The following is a 20,899-nucleotide window of genomic DNA, read 5'->3' on the forward strand; positions in this document are numbered from 1 at the left end:
ATATGAGTTTGGAGATAGTTGGATTGGGGCGACGACATACCACTTCAAGATCTTTTTGATATATGGGTGCAAGGGTGCGCCCACACCTAGAGAAATCAACTTTGGAGTAAGCACCATTCGGGGGATCCTTTGATTCCCAATGTTAAAAATATGTGACCTCATGGTTCGAAGAGGGCGCGCCCAGATTCCCTCCATGTCATAATATTTCATGTGCCACTGGATCTCCAAGTCGGTTGCAGTTGAGTCCAGAGCTACGCAGACCAGCTTACCCTCTTTTTTCCTTCTGACATTCTTCTCTGCCTCAGTCAAGGTACCAAGCCTCGCCCAGTCACAATCTACTTCTACATCTGAAGGTTCCCAATGCTCTAGGGGAGAATCAGACTTCTGAGGGGATACGGGGTATGTCTCAGGGTCAGGAACCCTCCTTTCGAACTCACTTACGCTGTGAGGGGACGCGTCCTGAGAAGGAGCCGCGTCTTGTGAAGCTGACGCGTCCTGAGAGTTTGACGCGTCCTGGTCTGAAACAGTCATGCGTTGAGGCTTTTGGCCTGTGGTAGGTACAATCTCATCGTCCGTCCAATCTTCGATGGCGGTCTTGGTATGGAGAACTGGAGTTCTTTGTCTTTTAACTCCCTTCTTTTTCATTCTAGAACTTATGGGGACATGATCCATGGAGTCAGAACTAGAATCAGACATTATAGAGCTTCTTGATTTAAGGAAACCAAAGACGCGTCTTTCTGCTCTAAGGAAGGAACTCGTCCTGTGAATTTTGGGAAAGTCGGGTTTGAAAGAGATCAGGTGCGGGGAATAGATTCCAATGCGTTTGTTGAGAACTTTGAATGGATGGAAAGGAGAAGAAGATGACGCGTCCTCCAGCTGCAAAAGAATGAATGAAAATTTTGAGGACGCGCCCATATATAAAAAAAAGAAAGAAAAAGAAAGAAAGGAAGAAAGGGAAAGAAGGAAAAGAGAAGGAAGGATATTGGAAATATGGAAGGACGCGTCCTAAAAATCTACCGTAAGGGGCGTGCAATGATGGCGCGTCCTAAAACGCCTCTGGCCCTATGTTACATTTGCTTGGAACAGCTTAAACGTGTCTTAAATAAGGGGATATAAGACGCGCCCTGACGGGAGGACGCGTCTAACATGGTTGCAATGTCGTGGAATTTTAATCGGTTACAATCGATTTGGCGGAAGTCTATCTACGAACTTAGAAACATGTAGTTGTGGAATCAAGAGAGCGAAATACGACCCAATTACAGATATATGCATATATACATACAAGGAAAACTAAGAACAGTTCATAGAAGCATGAGGTATGTGAACAGTTTTTTGCTCGTTCTAGTCGATTTGCTCAATGAAATTAAGAAATAATGGAAGATTTGCATACCTCGTAAGTTGGGGGATTGATTAAGCTGAGAAAATCAGGAAATGGCTGGATAGATCGCCGGATTTTTGGACCTTGAAACTCCTGCTTAAAAGGGCGGCAATGGCAGTTGTGAGAGAGAGAAAGAAGAATGATGATGGTGATATGATGCGACTGGGCTATTTATAGAAGGATGATTACGTGGATGACAGTTGTGTGCCACGGGTATAAGGTGAAGGCAAGACGCGTCCTACGGCCATGACGCGTCCATTCCTTTTGGGCCAAATTTCGTTACTCAGATTCAAGGATAAAATTCCAATTTTGTTGTTAACTGCAAATGTAATTTGGGGGGTAGTTGTTATACGCAAAATTTGGCTCAGGTCAAATGCAGATTACGAGCGGTCAAACCCGGTATTGCGTTGCAGGAGGTTAGGACGCGTCAAGCATGGAAGACGCGTCTACTTTTTAGAAGATGAGCTATAGTTTGGCAACGACGAAGTATGAGAGTGTATGTATAGAAGGACGCGCCCAGTTGGTGTGGACGCGTCAATCATGGTGAATGTATTTGGTAAATGTGATCTTGTGGTAATGGGAGTTGGAGGACGCACTTGTCTCCGTTAGGACGCGTCTTGTAGCTTTGGCATGCTATAAGGAACAGTTGCTGAAGAAACATGGTTGGATTTATGAAGGTGAGTACACGCCCAATGGTTTAGGACGCGTCCTGTGATAGGTCTATGTGCTTTCAATGGTGACTTCAGGGAAAAGCTTGCATGGAGGGGGGCAATGGAAGTTATTTTTACTAACATATTTGTTGCAGGTACTCTTTAAAGAATTCTCTCCTTGAGACGGTCAAGGAGGGGGATGTCCGTGAAAAGTTTGAAGGCCTTCAGGGGTATGCCTGATGATTGAAGGCCTGCTCCTGTATTCAACGGGTGTCCTCGTTGGGGATGTGGGGTTAACTTTGGTGTGTGCTTTGGGAACTCTGTTCTTGCATTCAACGGGTGTCCTCGTTGGAGAACTTTGGAGTCATCCTGCACTTTGCACCCAAGAGCTTGGGATCACCTGTCCTGCTATCTGGTGGGTTATCCTCATTCGGGGGATAGGGACGCGTCTGGCACTTGGGGTGAACCGTGGCTATACCTGCGTCCGTACATCAAGGGAGATAGCTGTAGCGGAGTGTTATCCTTGCGCAGGGAGATGCACTATCCGTGAAGTCCTGCGATTACGAACGAGCCTTGGGCCTTCGCGGTTGGGCCTCATAGTTGGACATTCCTAAAGCTAGCGGAAGACGGACTTTGGATGGGCTTCTACTGGATTTAGGGATAAGAGGTCTAAACCCATTAGACTTCTTGTTCTACGAGAACTACGTCATACTTGATCGCTATATAAAGAGTACGTAGGCACATTGAGAGGGTAAGAAGTTGAGAGCTGATAAGAGAGCCACCACTTACTCTGATCAATCTCAACCTAAAACAATCACAAACCACCACACACCGCTTAAGTTTCCGGCAAAAAACCACTGTCACAGATCTTAGTTCCGGCGAGAAATCTTAATCTTTGTTATTACCATATTCCTTCGTGAACATATATATATCGTCAATCTTCCAAAACAAATTGATGTCACCACACCAGACATTACTATACGGCTACTAGTGAAGTGCTTATAGAGTTTTCTTCTCTGTTAACTTGAGGAACAAATATATCACACACCAATTTTTATACGCATATAGAATTTTCCTATCAAGTCCATTTTGAGGCTTGTAAGGGACTGATTACTCCTCAAGTGGAAACCAATTGGAACAAGTTTATTTTAGGCTGTAGTAAAGAAGTGTAAGGAAGCTATAAACAAGAATTTGAGGCTAGCTAAACAGCTTTAGCGAAGCGTGGGTCTTTCTCCTTTATGGGTTCTTTGCTTGATTTAAATTGACAAACTCTAATTTGCCAAAACACCCTACATTTATCCTTCTTTCAAATCATAGCAGGTTTGTTGGCAAGAACATGAAATTTTCTTTGACAAAAAATTTAGCACAGCTATGGGTAATATAGCAACTAAATTTTAAGAATGGGCCTTGCATATCGCAATGTTGAGCCCAAGTGCCGAACACTAGATATTTAGGTGCTTCAAATGAAACAAGGAGCTTTATATAAAGTTGGACATACCAAATTAACACACCTGCTATGCACCAACCATACATTAATAGCTCAAACCAGATCGTTGTACAATATTATCATTGCAAAATGCTAGTCCATAGTTTATAATAATATGAATACATAGTAAATGAAATCAGTGTGTAAACAAATTGATGATCCTTTGAATAACAAAATGACAGAAGCCAAAAAGATCTAGTTATCTGTTGGGTTTTTTATAGAAGACGCACACCCCAGCTTTACAAAGCATTCTTAAGCAATTTAAAACACCTATTTAGCTTTCCAAGGTATTAAACACTGTATTTGTTAAGCATGTTGAAACTATTTAATACACCACTAGCCCCTGCTGTCTTCCTGCATATTTTTTCATGCAGTATCTGGTATATAAGAGAAATGCTAGGGTTCCCAAAACGGTTCCCAAAATCGTTTTCAAATACTGATGTGGAAGAGAATACTTGGTAACTTTCCTGATAATTATTAGATGGGATTCAACATGCATTCATATGCGCCCACAAATTAAAATGTTACAAATGTGTAACGTCATATCATTCAGGACAAGTTTTGAAAACGGATTTGGGGCAGGTAAAAGTACTTGTTACAGAAACTCCTATTAACTCTTCCACTCATTTTGAACTAATAAAATTTGTAATTTCCAAATTCTTAGAATGTTTTTGCATTATAAAAGTACTCCTACTTTAGCATTTTAATTGGCTATGATCGCAATAAGGTGATAAATGGTCTGGCTTCCGATCTAGTCTCACTTGTGCAACAAACACCTAAATATGAAACTAATTCAAAAACGATATCATTCATTTGACAACTGCATTATCTGTAACAGGATTCCATATCAGTCTCTTTCATATACACCTACCCTCTAACAATCAAAAACATTTATGTTCCAGGTCTACTAGAGTTTACTGCTGCATATTTTTTCTATGAACATTAATATATAGTACGACACAGGCATTTTTTGAATAATTATCGAAGATTGAAACTTTGGGCTAAAATATCCTATATATCCGCAGTGACGGAAAACAAACATTTTTGGCCCACCCAGCATACACCAGTGACGGAGGACAAACATTATATAACGGCTGACTGAAACAGATACGCATCAATAAATATAAAAAATAAAGATAAAGAGAATGTTTCCAATTACCGCCAATTGCAAGACATAACAACCCCATGTTTAAAACCAACTCAACAGATGGGAACGTCATCAAAATCTAAAACAAAAACAAAAACTGTAATACAGCTTCATAAAAGCATCCGATACTTGAGTCCGCAATATGTTTCTGACCAAATTATGCATCAATTGTTCATCATTAATCTTCAAGCCACAATTCAATGGCTTACAGTTTGTCCTCATACTCGGATAATGGTGTCATCTGCTGCTTCAGGCCCTTCCTCTTTCTGATGTCAGCCACAAGCGTTGATGCCTGGGTTCCAGCCTCCAGTGGATCAGATGACATCATGTCCCAGTGATCAAACACGCACTGTGGGAAGGCCTGCCCTGATGTAGAAGCTCTCAACTGTCCTGAGAAACCAAATGACTCGATAACAGGGAGATAGGCCTTGATGTTATAGAGTGGTGTACCAGGCCTCTGCATTTCCTCGAATACGTGACCACGCTTCTGATTGAGAACACTGTAGATACCGCCAAGAGCTTGCTCAGGTGCTTGAATCTCCACAAGGTACACAGGTTCCAAAAGACGTGGTTTAGCAGTTAATTGTGAAGCATATATAACCCTCCTGGCAGTCGGGATAACCTGGCCACCACCTCTATGAATAGCATCTGCATGAAGAACAACATCACACACCTCGAAACAAATACCTCTCATGTTTTCCTCGGCCAATGCCCCTTCCTTAGAAGCCCACTGGAAACCAGCTACAACAGAATCCTTGATTTCATTGAGATACTGCACTCCTTTACACATGTCAACCACCATATTAGGGCCAGTTGTTTCTGGACCAAAACACCAGATCTTCTTTGCAAGATCTTTGTCCCAGCCAAACTCCTCAGACAAAATTTTGGAACGAGCCTTAGGATCATCCCTCGGACCAATTCTTCCATCATCAATGGCCTCAGGTAGTCCCTCCTCAAGTGGTCTAGCTTCCATGTACAAGCGATTATGCTTGTTAGGGGACTTGCTCATCACAGTACGGGAAGATTTCTCCAGGACAGTTTCACGGAAGGAAACAACAGGATCAGACATAACAATTTCAGCACCTCCCATAAAATCATCCTGCAAATCCTTGAGGCATATTTCAAGGTGAAGTTCACCAGCACCGGCTACGATATGCTCCCCAGACTCCTCAATGGTACAGACAACCATAGGGTCAGACTTTGCCAAACGCTTTAGTCCTTCCACTAATTTGGGAAGGTCAGAGGCCACTTTGCACTGCACAGCCACACGTACAACAGGGGACACAGAAAACTTCATGGCTTTGATGGGATGAGCATCCACTTCTTTCTCATTTGTCAGAGTAGCATTTTTTGTGATAAACTGATCCAAACCAACCATAGCAACTGTGTTTCCACATGGCACATCCTCAACTGTTTCCTGCTTCTTCCCCATCCAAATAACAGTCCTCTGAACACTCTTAACATATAAATCCTTCTTCTCACCAGGGACATAGTTTGGACCCATGATCCTGACCTTTAAACCAGTAGAGACCTTGCCAGCAAAAACACGACCAAAGGCAAAAAACCTACCTTTATCAGAAGCTGGAATCATCTTAGAAACATATAGCATAAGAGGCCCATTTGGATCACAGTTTCTGATAGCATTGGCATACATATCATCAAGTGGTCCCTCATACAAGTTCTCCACACGATATCTCTGAGCCTTTGAAGGAGATGGAAGGTGGAAAATCATCATTTCCAGGAGAGCTGTACTTGCCGGAAGCCAATTTTGCATCACGCGTTTCATCAAGGGCTTTCCCATCAAATCTTTCTCATCAGACTTCATTGCTACATTAAGTTTCTGCAGCATGGGCCATAGCTTTTCTTTCTGATCGTTCATGCAAGTGTTGATTATCTGCTTGATGGGTTCATAACAGAATTGAACAAAGCCACGCTTACATGTAGAAGAACCGGTATGCTTTGTAGTCCACTTCTTCGTAGCTGGATCGAAGAAATTCTCACCCCAGAGTCTCTCCATCATCTTAGTCTCATCAACACCAAACTTTGAGGCATACATTTTTGCAAAGTTTGTCAAAGTAAAAGCCCAACCATGCAACCCAGCAGAGAAAGCAACTGTGCCTTTCTCAGGATAAACCTGAACATCACCGAGGAGGGGATCCTCGTATGTTGCCATAATGACATTTGCGTTCTCAATAACTCTTTGAAATGTCTGGTATGCCTCCTCGCCATCAACCTGTAGCTCAAGGAAACACCTGTCCATCTTGTTCACAGTCAAGACAGGTCGTATCCTTTCTCCAAGGGCTTGTCTAAGGACAGTTTCTGTCTGGACACAAACACCTTCAATGCAATCAACAACAACAAGTGCCCCATCGGTGATACGTAGAGCAGCAGTAACCTCTGATGAAAAGTCAACATGCCCAGGGGAGTCTATAAGATTGATCAGGTACTCATTCCCATCTCTCTCCCCTTTGTAGCTCTTTAAAGAGTCATCTGACATCTCATAGTAAAGTGAGATTCCCGTGGACTTGATTGTAATACCACGCTCAGCTTCATCTGCACGGGTATCAGTCATTCGCACATCACCAGCTACTTCCTGTGCAATAATACCAGCAGCAGCCACCAAGGAATCGGTAAGAGTAGATTTCCCTAGAAAAAAGAAAAAGTGATATTAATTGCAACATCAAAACCATAAAAAAATTGAGTTTAAATGTAACACAACAGTTTATATGGTATATGGCCACTTATGGGTATTCCCATTACACAAGAGATGTCATGAACAATACAATAGTAAAAATCAGAAATTTTTATGAGAACACACAACCATCCTCCCAGATAAATAAAATCAGCCTCCTCCACCGAAAAACATATTAGAATAACACAATAGCAGAACAAATGTACAATACATGTGCTACATCTAAGTTATAAATCAAATTTGATAGTTGCAACTACCATGATCAACATGTGCAATAACAGACATGTTGCGAATGTTATTCTTTTTGTCCATAATAGCGCGGAGCCCATCTGCTGTAAACTTCACCTGTGTTGATTTAAACAAGTCATCAGAACAACTTCAACTTGAATAATGAATCAACCAACTAAGAGGATTCATGACCATAGGCTACAGCAGCAAAAGCGTCAAACAAAATAGTTCACTTACCATCTTGACTACTGCTTAGTTGTCAAGTTAAACTGAACCAGTTTTGCGTCGGCAAATCCTATCCATAGGAAAGATAAAATTAAGTAAAGAGTCAGCAAGCAATTGATGAACAGATTCCTACTTTTCCACATTTGGACAGCTAAATTATACACCAGTCAACAACAAATAACACACCACAAAACTATCTAACCACCGCACAACATAACATCTGTGTTAATTTTTCAAAACAAGCTTGTCAAAGCAAACTACTACTGTAGTAATTACCGGTGTGCTTAGTAGTGAAATCCACTTTTTTGACAATGGAACAAGTACAGAAATTTCGTACATTAATCAACTACTTACAGCTATAAAAAAAATTGCGTAGCTAACGCAGAATTCTACAATAATATTATTAGTAAATTGTGAACGTATATATGCAACTTTAGTTACACGAAAATCAGATTGAACATGATTGATCAGATTATAACAAACATCTAATACAATATATCAAAATGAAGAAAATACAATATAAATACATATATATATATACACACAAATCGAAATTCACAATATAACGTTAATCTGCTACGAAAGCAATCAAATTCGCGTACGGATTATTACAAAAATCGATGATATAAATCAGAAGACAAAACACTCTATAATTACTCACTGATCGGAAAAAAATAAAAATAATAACAATTAAACTAATAAAATAGATGCAATCGCATGCAAAGCTTCCAACCAGAACAGTCGATCATCAACAATCGTACTAGAAACAACACTAGAGATAACGATCACTCAAATCATCAAAATTATAAAATTAAACGATCAAAATCAAACATAAACACATATATACACGCACAGGCACAGTGCATACAACATACATAAATTTGTTGCGTAAACAACATTCAACAAATCACAAGTAGATATCAGTGAAATATATACGAAGACATATGTATATAAGTAAAAAAAACACAGGTAGAGCTTAGGATTACCGAGGCAAAACAGAGATGATCGATAGAGCTGAGCCAAGTGATGGAGTGAAATAAAAATGAAATTGTCAAGGCAGAGAGGCGATGCTGTGAAGTTATGAAGCTGCTTTATATACAGGTAGGCTCTAGGGTATTACCGTATCCCCAATTTTCCACCGTTGGATGTGTTTTTAGATTCATCAGATGGCTGATTTTATATCCACGTGATTTTTTAGAGTTTTGGGAATCGGGCTTTATTTTGTTGTAGCTGCTCCTCTTTTCTTTCTCTTTCTTTTGGGACCCATCTCTTACAAATGTTTGCCAAACAGTTTCGCCTAGAGCTGTTCACGAACCGAGCCGAGTCGAGTTTTGATCGAACCGAGCTGAGTTTTAATTTTTTTTCTGACGAGCCGAGCCGAGCCGAGCTTTCTTAACGAACAAAAACCTGTGTTCGAGCTCGAGCTCGTTAACGAACGAGCCGAACACGAGCTTTTATCGAACAAAATCGAGTCGAGTCGAACCGAGCCGAACACGAGCTTTCTCCATCAAAACGAGCCGAGCCGAGTCGAGCCGAGACGAGCCGAGCCGAGCCGAGCTTAATTAAAAAATTCTGGTCAAAACACCGGTTGACTGTTAAAATAACAAACCAAATACTTTTATTTTTTTCTAAAAATTTTGTCATATCACTAAAAAATATTGATCTTAACATCCGTACGGTTGGATCATTCATAAATAGTTTTTAAAAAATCGAAACATTAATACGATACTAAACACTAATTACAAGTATAAGTCAAAACACCGATTGAATGTTAAAATAACAAATCAAATACATTTATTTTTTTCTAAAAGTTTTGTCATGTCACTAAAATATATAGATCTTAACATCCGTACGGTTGAATCATCTATAAATATTTTTAAAAAAATCAAAACATGAATACGAGACTAAACACTAGTTACAAATATTGTTCAAACAAGTGGTTGATTGTCAAAATAACAAACAAAATAAATTTATTTTTTTCTAAAATTTTTATCATGTCACTAAAATATATAGATATTGACATCCGTACGGTTGGATCATCTATAAATATTATTTAAAAAATCAAAACATTAATACGAGACTAAACACTAGTTACAAGTAAAGGTCAAAACACCGGTTGAATGTTAAAATAACAAACCAAATACATTTATTTTTTTCTAAAATTTTTGTCATGTCACTAAAATATATAGATCTTAACATCCGTACGGTTGGATCATCTATAAATATTTTTTAAAAAATCAAAATATGAATACGAGACTAAACACTAGTTACAAGTATTGTTCAAACAAGTGGTTGATTGTCAAAATAACAAACAAAATAAATTTATTTTTTTCTAAAATTTTTATCATGTCACTAAAATATATAGATATTAACATCCGTACGGTTGGATCATCTATAAATATTTTTAAAAAAATCAAAACATTAATACGAGACTAAACACTAGTTACAAGTAAAGGTCAAAACACCGGTTGACTGTTAAAATAACAAACCAAATGCATTTATTTTTTTCTAAAGCTTTTGTCATGTCACTAAAATATATAGATCTTAACATCCGTACGGTTGAATCATTCATAAAAATTTTTAAAAAAATTGAAACATTAATATGAGACTAAACACTAGTTCTAACAAATATTCAAACAATTGGTCGATTGTCAAAATAATAAACAAAATAAATTTATTTTTTTCTAAATTTTTTATCATGTCACTAAAATATATAGATATTAACATCCGTACAGTTGAATCATTTATAAATATTTTTTAAAAATTGAAACATTAATATGAGACTAAACACTAGTTACAAGTAAAGGTCAAAACACTTGTTGACTGTTAAAATAACAAATCAAATACATTTATTTTTTCTAAAAATTTTGTCATATTACTAAATAATATAGATATTAACATCCGTACGGTTGGATCATTCATAAATATTTTTTAAAAAATTGAAACATTAATATGGGAGAAGTACTAGTCAAACTACTAGTTTACCGTTAAAATAGCAAACCAAATATATTTATTTTTTCTAAATTTTTTATTATATCACTTAAATATATAGATCTTGACATCCGTACGGTTGGATCATTTATAAATAATTTCAAAAAATCGAAACACCGATCAGGAAATAAATACTATTTACAAGTAATAGTCAAATCACTTGTTAATTATTAAAATATCAAATTAAAAAATTAATTTTTAATATCTCAATTTTTTCAAATTACTAAAATATATATTTTGACATTCGTATAGTTCAATAATTTAAAAATATTTATAAAAAATCTGAATAAAATTCATAATAATTAAATATATAAAAAATATATTTTTTTTTAAATTTTTTTTCGAGCCGAACCGAGCCGAGCTCGAGCCGAATCGAGCCGAGCCGAGCTCGAGCCGAACATGCCAAAAGCTCGGCTCGAGCTTGTTTTCTTAACGAACACATTTTTGTGTTCGAGCTCGAGCTCGAGCCCTTAACGAACCGAGCCGAACCGAGCCCTTAACGAGCCGAGCTCGAGTTTGTTCGCGAACGGCTCGGTTCACGAACAGCTCTAGTTTCGCCATTGGAATGGTTGATTTAACGGCTAATATTAAAATAAAATATACAAGAGACCGCTGACATTGTCCGTGATTCCGTGTAATTACCAAAATGCCCTTTCACACAGACATTGTCCGTGATTTGGGTCATTTTTTTTAGCATAGAACTGCCGCAAAACACAAACACAAACAGGGAGGTGAGTATTGGAGGAGACTGAACACACAAACGCAACAAACAGTCTGCTAGCCTTTTGAATCGTGCCCTTTTTCCTAACTACAAGTATGTAACCGATCCTTTTTTTCCTTATCAATTTGATTTCTATATTTTTTTGTTCATATGATTTTCTTTAAGCAAAATAATGATTATTTTATTGATATGTAATTACGTGTATATGCATTTGCTTTGATTCTTAAATTTTTTGTAGTGCTTTAAATGTATCCGAAAATTATGATTGATTTAGGGTTTTGAATTTGGGGCATAATATGTATGAATTTACGTAGAATATTCGAAATTATTTGGTAATTAAACTAAAATTGGAAATTAATTTCGTATTAATTAATTTTTAAAAATTTTGTTATTATTTAATTCGAATTCATTTGGTAATTCAAATTTATTTATTAATTCGAATTTATTATGATTTGTTATTTTGATTGCAATTTAATTCGAATTTTGTTATTATTTAATTCGAATTAATTTGGTAATTCGAATTTATTTAGTAATTCGAATTGGAAATTATTTGTTGTTTTGATGGAAATTTAATTCAAATTTTATTATTATTTAATTCGAATTTATTTCATAATTAGTTTATTTGATAATTCGAATTGGAAATTATTTGGGGGTTTTATGGTAATTTAATTCGAAATTAATGTTTTAACTTAATTGTTTAATGTTGAATACGTGGTGATTGAATTTTGTTTACAATATTTTCAGGTATGGCTAATTTTGATGATTTCGGGAATATGTTGCCTGGTCCGAATGTGCATAACGTTATTTGGGATAACCGATATCACGTTAGTGAGGATGTTTGGGATGGTGTAGGGAGAGAGGAGTGTGATAGCCATTCCGGAAATAAGTCTTTGAATGATTGGAAGTTAAGATGATCACAGAGGGATTTGTTACACATGCTCGGGTTTGGGATATTTGCAGACAATCATGTTATTTTGGCTACTGATACTACGTTGATATCGGATTTGGTAGAGCGTTGGAGTCCGGAGACCAACACTTTCTTTAGGAGACAGGGGAGATGACTTTTACTTTGGAGGATATGGGCTTTATTCTGGGCTTGCATGTTCAGGGGGATTCATTGACATGTGGGGTGATAGAGAACAAGGCTCAGTATTTTGTAAATAACTGGTTTGAGCCTTTGATTGATGAGGATGTGGGGGAGGCTTTGTATCGAATAATATCAAGCTATCTTGGTTGTTTGACAGATATGGTAGCCAGAAGCCCGAGAAGAATAATATGTTCGTTATTGTTATACATACAAAGGCGTATTTGCTATTCGTGATGGGTTGTATCATCTTCCCTATGAACAATAGGTTTTTTGTTCATGTTCGGTACATCCACCCTCTGATTAATATGCGGGAGATTCCTTACTATGGTTGGGGTGAAGCTGTGTTGGCTCACTTATACAGGGGATTGGTGAATGCTGCGAAGAAGGGTAGTAAGACCATTGCTTGTTGTGCGTGGTTGTTACATGTTTGGTCTTACGAGAGATTTCCTCGCATTGCATGCCAGCACGGTCCCCCGGTCAGGAGGATTATCCGGTTACTGAGGGATGGGCCTATTATACTCATCAGGATGTTACAAAGAAGCACATAAAGGCAGGTCATCACCACAGTTTGCCATTTTATAGGGGTGAGTTTGATGGTGTTGCTGGTGATGAGGTGGTTTGGAGGCCATATGCTAGATTCGATGAGGTTATGGACAGTGAGATGATACATGCACAGTTAGCAGGGTGTGGTCGAGTTCCCCTCGTATGCTATAATGTGGTCGAGTGGCAGCATCGGGATAGAGTGAGCAGATAGTTTGGTGTCATTCCCCAGATTCCACGAGCGCCGGTGAATATGGTTGGTTACAGGAGACCTCAGGAGGCCACGTTTGAAGGAGAGGATTGGCTTGTTCGGTGGTTCATTGATATTTGCAGATGGGCCATGTTCTGTTCAGATTTAGATGGGCTTGTTGATGACTCAGTTGACATTGCTTCTAAAGTTGATTACATGGCGTGGTATGCAGATGTATCTCGTATGCGAATAGGGAAGCCGGAGCCACACCCTCAGCAATAGTATAAAATGAGGGTGTTGTATGATAGCCTCGTGGGATATGAAGTTGTAAGTGTTTTACAAATTTTCATATTTCACATTACACATTTTACATAACACATTACCATATGATTTGCATTCACACGTATTTCATCCTTCACACATATTAGCCTTGTGGATTTAATGAAAAATTGTATGTTTATGTTTGTTGATGGTTGTCGGGCTTAATATGTTGAAGCAGTTGGATGATAGGGTTCCTCCAGAGTTTGTGGAGGAGTTTGGGAGGATATCTGATACATTCCTTACACCTTTCACACAGAGCTCATTTGTTAAATCTGAATAGAATTTTCAGAATAGTTAGGATTCTGAATGAATGATAAATCTGAACGATAAATGAATATAATCATTTGATGAGTAATTTTTGAATTTCTGAACAATGATATTTACTTATTATAAAATTTAGTAAAAATTTATTTGGTCCAACCTAACAATACAAATTGAATTATAATATAAATATATATATATATATATAAAGTAGATCTATTAACATAATAATGTGAAATGTAAATAGAGAATTTAAATACTTGTAAGGAAAAGTATATTTATGTATTACACTATTTTAATTATTTAACTAGATATGTACTGGTCATATAATAAATTAAGTAAGAAAAGAAAATGTTTTCTTATTTCAAAGAAAGTAAATACTAATAGAGATGTATGCAAGGTATAGTCATCAAAAAAGGAAATATATTTTTTTGGCAGAAAAAATATATTATATCTTTTTCAAAAAAAAAGAGAAACATATGCAGGATACAACTAATGTAGCAAAGTATATATATAGTAATACCGTAGAAAGCAGGTGAACCATTCAGATAGAATTTGAAAGCTGAGTCGTCCAGAAGATTTTGAGGACTGGTCCAGATTTTAAAAAATTTACCAGCTCACTCAAACGTTCTGGACGATGCAATAAGGAACAGTTCAGTTCAGATCCTTCCATTCACCCCTTAACAAATGAGCCCACAGTTGATGAGGAAGATAAAAGGACCTACCTACAGACCTCCCATATTTGAGAACATCAAAGCAGATTTCATTGCACCTTCAACTGACGACATTTACATTCCGACCATTCCTTCTTAGGATGTCGTATACATGACATAGCCATCCCAGCATGTGTCTCAGCCCCCCAGACTATTGCCTCATCTAGCAGACCTGTGAAGCTTGCATCCCGCAGGATGAAAGAAGAAAAGTGGAGTATCACGAAGAGCCTGAGCATGACAAAGAAGAATGAGATATGTTCAGATTGGGGATGGGGCTTTGGGATGTAGCCGAGGATTCCTAATGGTCTTACTGTCCAGGACTATCATGTCCATGCATCAACGATGCAGAGCCTTGCTCCAGGAACATGGGTTGATGACAGGATCATATACACTTATATGGTATTGTTCGTTACTCGTTACCAATATATTTTACTTGTTGCATACATTTTACTTGTTGCTAAGTGCATTCCTGCTTATTTATTTTTAGGGATTACTAAGGAGTCGGGAGGAGGAGATTCACGATGGAGGTATATGGGAGAGGAAACCCGTCTATTATTTCATGGATCCCTACTTCATGGTACTTCGGAAATGATATGTGAAAAAAAATCAGAAAATCATCTAGCATCGGTGGAGATACATTGCAGTGGGCATGGAATAAAGTATTACGTAGTTTTACTGGTTTTGTCACTGCTAATGTTGGTCCTACTGTTCTCAAGGAGGACAATATATTCATCCCATATTGTGTTGCAGATGTGCATTGGGTTTTGTTCATGTTCAATGCCAGAGGATTTGAAGGGCTTGTCATATATTCAATTAATGACGAGCCATCATATCGGGATGAAATGCGAGTGGTGGTATGTTCATTTAACTGTTTAATGTCTTCTATATATTCCTTTGTAATCGTATATTGTATTCATGCTTTGATCATTAATTTCTTACAGTCATGGTTGTTATCGAGGCTATTGCATATGATATAGTCAGTCGAGGGGCGTGACCAAAATAATGAAACATCAATGATTGTGGTGTTTATGTGATGAAATACATGGATTATTTCACAGAAGGATACAACTTAACCTCGGTTACGAATTGGTCACAGGAGGAGGTGGACACCTTCAGGTACCGGATAGCGAGGGAGCTTCAGCTTTATTTTCCCCGGGATTCGTATGCGCAAACGTCACGAATCCTGTAGTACTTAGCTTTATTTCCTAGTAGTTGGTTTTACGTTATTAGATTTGAATTTGGTTTATTTAGCCGGATTATGTTGTAGGGTTTTAATTCGGTTTATGTAATCAGATTAACTAGTTGGATTTCAATTTGGTTTATGTAGTCGAATTTACGTAGTTGGATTTCAATTTTATTTTTAATTTGGTTTTTTTTATCGTAATTTGGTGGATTGTAAGGATGATTAATGGTGAATTGTTTTTATGTGTATGGTGGATTGTGGTGATTTGTGGTGAAATTTGTATGGTGGATTGTGGTGATTTGTGGTGAAATTTAAGGTTGTTGTGGTGAAATTTGTACAAGTGCAGGTGCTCTGTTTCTGGGTTGCGGAGACAAAAACTCAACCGTACCAACCGCGGACATTTTCCGTGGTTTGTGCTTTTGAGTTTTGTCTCTGCAGCCCAGAAACAGTTTTGTCTCTGCAGCCCAGAAACAGAGCACAAAAACAGAGTAAGAAGACAACTTCTCAAAAACAGAGGAAAAACATTATGTTACTTTTCCTTAAATTTTGGAAGTTAACCTTAAACAAACTCTTAAAATTCCTAATCACTTTCAAATGTCTTAAAATAAATTAATAAATGATTTTTACAAAAAAAATATTTTTTTTCATTTTTTACAATAAAATGAAAATTCCTTAAAAGTCAACATAGTGTCCAAATATTAAAAAAATCAATTTTGCTTGGAACCAACTTCTTAAAATTTATAAAAATTTATAATTAGACTTATAATTTCTGATTTTCCAGTTATTATGAAAATTTATTAAAAAAACTCTAATTTATAAGTACACTTTCAAGCTTAAATTTCGTACTTCAAATCTTACGAAATAATACTAGATCAACTACAATTCACTAAATATTACGAAATACATAGATTCGAATGAAAATTACATGATCACTAGAATCCACTAAATTTTACGAAATACATTGAAATAAATTATTACATTCGGTCATCTAACCAAAAATACCTAGTATTTTAGAAAGACCACCGGATAACCGGTGTTAAGCAACTCCTTGCTTAGTATCTACGAAGCATGCAATATGGTAGAAAACAAGTACATAACCATCACGGATATGCCGTTGCGTAAGTTTCCACGGGTAAGGGTTGGAGTCATTCCAAATGATAACGAGAATGGTACTCGAGCCATCGTAGAGACGAAATCTTGCAAAACATGTCCCGTGTTCCCTCTCTGTCCCTCCCGTTAGGTGTGAAACCCAACCCTTCACATATTCAATGCGCATTTGGTCCATATTACAACCCTCACGAGGCCTCAACTTCATAATATCGGCAATCTGATCACATTTAACAAGCTTACCGCCATTCCATCCGGATTTTTTCCATTTGCCATAGGGCGTGTTGTTGCCCAAATTCAAGATCGGAAGGAAGTACGGATCCGGATGAGAGTTCACCAAGTTCCACGGTTCACTACCCCCATCCAATTGCATGCCTCGATCCAATTTTTGGCCCTATAAGCCTCCTCATCGGGTGGGTACAAGTCTGTTTCCTCATCCTCCATATGGGGCGGCTCGTCATTGTCCATAAGGGGCATCAACTCACCACATGCATCTTCCATATCACTAAAGGTTGGTGAGACCACAACTTCCTCGTCATTGTCCTCATACCACGAGTCACTTGGTTGGGAGTCCGAGAATGTGTTGCTAATGTGGGAAACCGAATCACAACTATGATCAGAGTTGTTGTCACCACTATACTCGCTTGTCATTTAACCTATCACAATAAAACATAATTATATGACAATAAAACATAACAAAAAAGGAAGTAATGTTAAATACTAAAAATTCAAATTCATTAAAATATTATAACATTACGTTATAATACAACACTACTAATTATATTGCGATTCTTGAACATTTTTTAAGATCTTCTAGTCTACTCGCATACTTTCTTTTATCATGGCCTTCCTTTTGACAATAGGTGCACTTTCTTGGAGGCTTCTCTTTTTTACCAACCGATTTCATGGGAGTTTTGAAATAACGTCCTTTTTCCTCCCTTTAGTTTGGGACACAATAGGGTCAAGAATTGGTTCTTCATGAACACATACATTTGGAGCATGCAAATTGCTTTCGTAAGAATTAATTCCATCAAGGCTCATTCTTTCGAGAATTGGTATTTCTCAATTCATCACTCCAATGACATAATCATAATGTTCCTTGGATGCAATGCTACTTTGACAAAAACTCATGGTTAACATTGTCATGCTATTAAATCGATCGGTAGAGGTCATCTCATGACTTTGTCCAACATCTAAATCGTAAGGCAACACACCATCAACTCTATTGGCATGCATTATCCACCTCGAGTGTATGAAATACGGGGGAATTTTCAAAACCCGTTTCTTAATGAATACCGCCAATAAGTGTCTAAAAGGTAGCCCCGAATGTTCAAACAATCTACACATACACATTCCCAACAAGCTCGTTTTCTCGAATACAACAAAATAAACATTACTTCTCGTAGGATCGGACTTGGGCCTATAACAACTATAGTACGTATAGACATCCCCTCATCTCTCCCCATCTTCACAAGCTCGTCAGTTTTTTCAACAAAGTATTTTGAAGACTCAACCAATTCATCTTGAAATCTTCTAAAAATTTCCTTGGTGTAAATACAAGAAGCATGTCACTCCAATATGGTATGCATTTTCATGGGACGCTTTATATTAATCGTGACATAATCTTCTTCTTTCTCCCTTATGAATTGCCTTCCCAATGCTTTTTGGGCATTTTCAATGAATTTATTCAACCCGGTTGCCGAACTCACATAATTATCAAAGAAAGAATTCATCCCCTCACTCCTCGATGTACTATTTTGAAATGCCGAAAATGTGTTTCTAGTATATGCAATAATCCACTTGTGCTTCAACTCATATAACTCATTTAACCATTTATGCTCTTGCAAGTGATACTTATCTACAAATGATTCCCATCTAGCCTAAAAAATATCTTCGGTGAGGGAATTATAAATACAATGGTTGAAGTTCGTCTTGAAATCCGAAAAAGCCGAATAATAATGAGTTAATTTCTTGGGGAATTTTTGACTTATATGCCAAGAACACAATAAGTGGGAAGTATTCGGGAGTACATCCGCAATAGCGCTTGCCATGGCTTGGTCTTGATCCGTAATTATAGTCATTGAAGGCTTATTTCCCACACCTTTAAGCCAAGTACGAAGAATTCATTAAAAAGTCGACGCGTGTTCATCCTGCATTAGTGCAAACCTAAAAATCACCGATTGATAATGATTGTTGACTCCGGTAAATGGGACAAATGGCATTACATATCGATTTGTCCGATAAGTGGTATCAAAAGCCACAACATCACCAAAATTTTGGTAGGCCATTAAACATCTTGGATCAATCCATACAAGACACTTCAAATGATTCTCTTCATCAACTTCGGTCCTAATAAAATATTTAAAACCACTTTCTTCATTCAACCTATGCAACAAGTCCAATCCCGCTTGGGCATCACTAATATCAAACCTTTTCTTCCTCTCATCTCTTATCACATTTCGAACATGTTGAACATTGAAGTCAACTTTATCATTACCTCCATAAATGTTATCAATGACATTCATCACTTGACAATTCCGAACCCCCTAACCATAAAGCGTTTTAATCAAACTACAAGTAGCGGTGTTGACATGTCTTTCACGTTGAACCAAATTCATCTTACTAGGGGAAACAATGTCGTGGTTGTGTACCAATTCAAGGCTAGTTATCTCCCCAAAACATTTTTTCTTTTGATAATTCACATACATCCTCACCTTCCACTCACTTTTAGGAAGAACCTCTCGACGCCATTTATTTTTACTACTCTCGCCAGCGACACTTTTTCCCGAAAGCCTACAAACATATAGACGACCATATATCTCGTTTTCTTTATTACGATGGGAAGCTTGAATTTTAATGGCAAAGCCATTTCTTAAAGCATAAGCCCTAAAAAATTGACTGGCCTCATCCAAACTTTGGAAAAATTAATTCATATATGGAACTCCTCCATCATCAACATTTTCATACATATTTGTATCCTCTACATTACCATCATCATCCTCACCCTCAACATTATCATTATCATTTTCAAGCTCATTTTCATCCTCTACATTATCATCTTCATCCTCATCATCCACCAAATCATCATCCAAATTAATAAATTCCTCATTTTTCTCAATATTATCTACAAACTCATCATATTCAACAAATACAGGGGTTTTAGGTTCTTCACTAGTACTTAAATCATCAAGATGTAAAACATGACCAATACCCTCTCTTTTTTCTCTTTTTTACGTTTATGACGAAACATACGAGCAAATAAATTATCCGCCATGATAAATTAAAAATCAAGAGAAGGAATTTACCTTGAATCGAGAAAGATGCTTGAATTTCTTGAAAAAATTGCCCCAAATTTGCCTAAATTTATAGAGCACTTGGAGAGTGTTTTTGGAGTTTAGGTGTGTTTGTGTGTGGTGAAATGAGGTTAGAGGGGGGACTGCTGGGGATAAGAGAACAGTCCTTGTTAGGAATATGTGTATTAGTTTGATGATAAGTTCAACAAAACACTTAAGTAGAAATCTGGTATTTGTAGTCTCAACGGATAAGACCATTCTGGCTATCCGTTGAAGGAGTAGCTTTACTTAGAAATAAGTTTAGTATTGTAGCACATTTCATTCTCTGTACTTAAGTTGTAATTCTTAGATGTTGTGGGAAATTATAAGTCATGTTGACTACTAGTGGATATGCAAATAGGAGGGCTAATTGTAAATATTTCATGCCTTGTAATTTTGTATATGTGAAGTAGTATCAACTGATATTAAAGGCCTTCAACGGATGAGAAACAAAGCTTCAACGGATGTCTCTAAAGCTTCAACGGATAACATCCATCAACAGATGAGTGCATCAACGGATAAAAGCTTCAACTGCTAATGCTTCAACGGATAAAAGCTTCAACGGATGCTAAGTTCAATAGCAGTTGATAGTGACAATTCATAAGCTGACAGAGACACATGGGTTGACAGAGACAAACTGAAATGTG

General features: G+C 37.3%; 2 protein-coding genes across 2 annotated transcripts; both read right to left on the bottom strand.

Annotated features, from left to right (window-relative positions):
• Positions 1 to 4,645: 4,645 nt before the first annotated feature.
• On the bottom strand, positions 4,646 to 8,926 carry LOC141720955 (elongation factor 2-like). Its single transcript, XM_074523671.1, has 4 exons — positions 8,793 to 8,926; positions 7,819 to 7,876; positions 7,611 to 7,698; positions 4,646 to 7,307 (listed from the first exon to the last, which is right to left on the bottom strand). Exons 2-4 carry the CDS (start codon positions 7,819 to 7,821, stop codon positions 4,867 to 4,869), a joined length of 2,532 nt encoding a protein of 843 aa, XP_074379772.1. The 5' UTR covers positions 7,822 to 7,876; positions 8,793 to 8,926; the 3' UTR covers positions 4,646 to 4,866.
• Positions 8,927 to 19,046: 10,120 nt separating this feature from the next.
• Positions 19,047 to 19,445, bottom strand: LOC141719610 (protein FAR1-RELATED SEQUENCE 5-like). The gene has a single exon (XM_074521990.1). It carries the CDS (start codon positions 19,443 to 19,445, stop codon positions 19,047 to 19,049), a length of 399 nt encoding a protein of 132 aa, XP_074378091.1.
• Positions 19,446 to 20,899: the final 1,454 nt, after the last annotated feature.

Source organism: Apium graveolens, chromosome 4, assembly GCF_009905375.1.
Source record: "Apium graveolens cultivar Ventura chromosome 4, ASM990537v1, whole genome shotgun sequence".
Taxonomy (NCBI): domain Eukaryota; kingdom Viridiplantae; phylum Streptophyta; class Magnoliopsida; order Apiales; family Apiaceae; genus Apium; species Apium graveolens.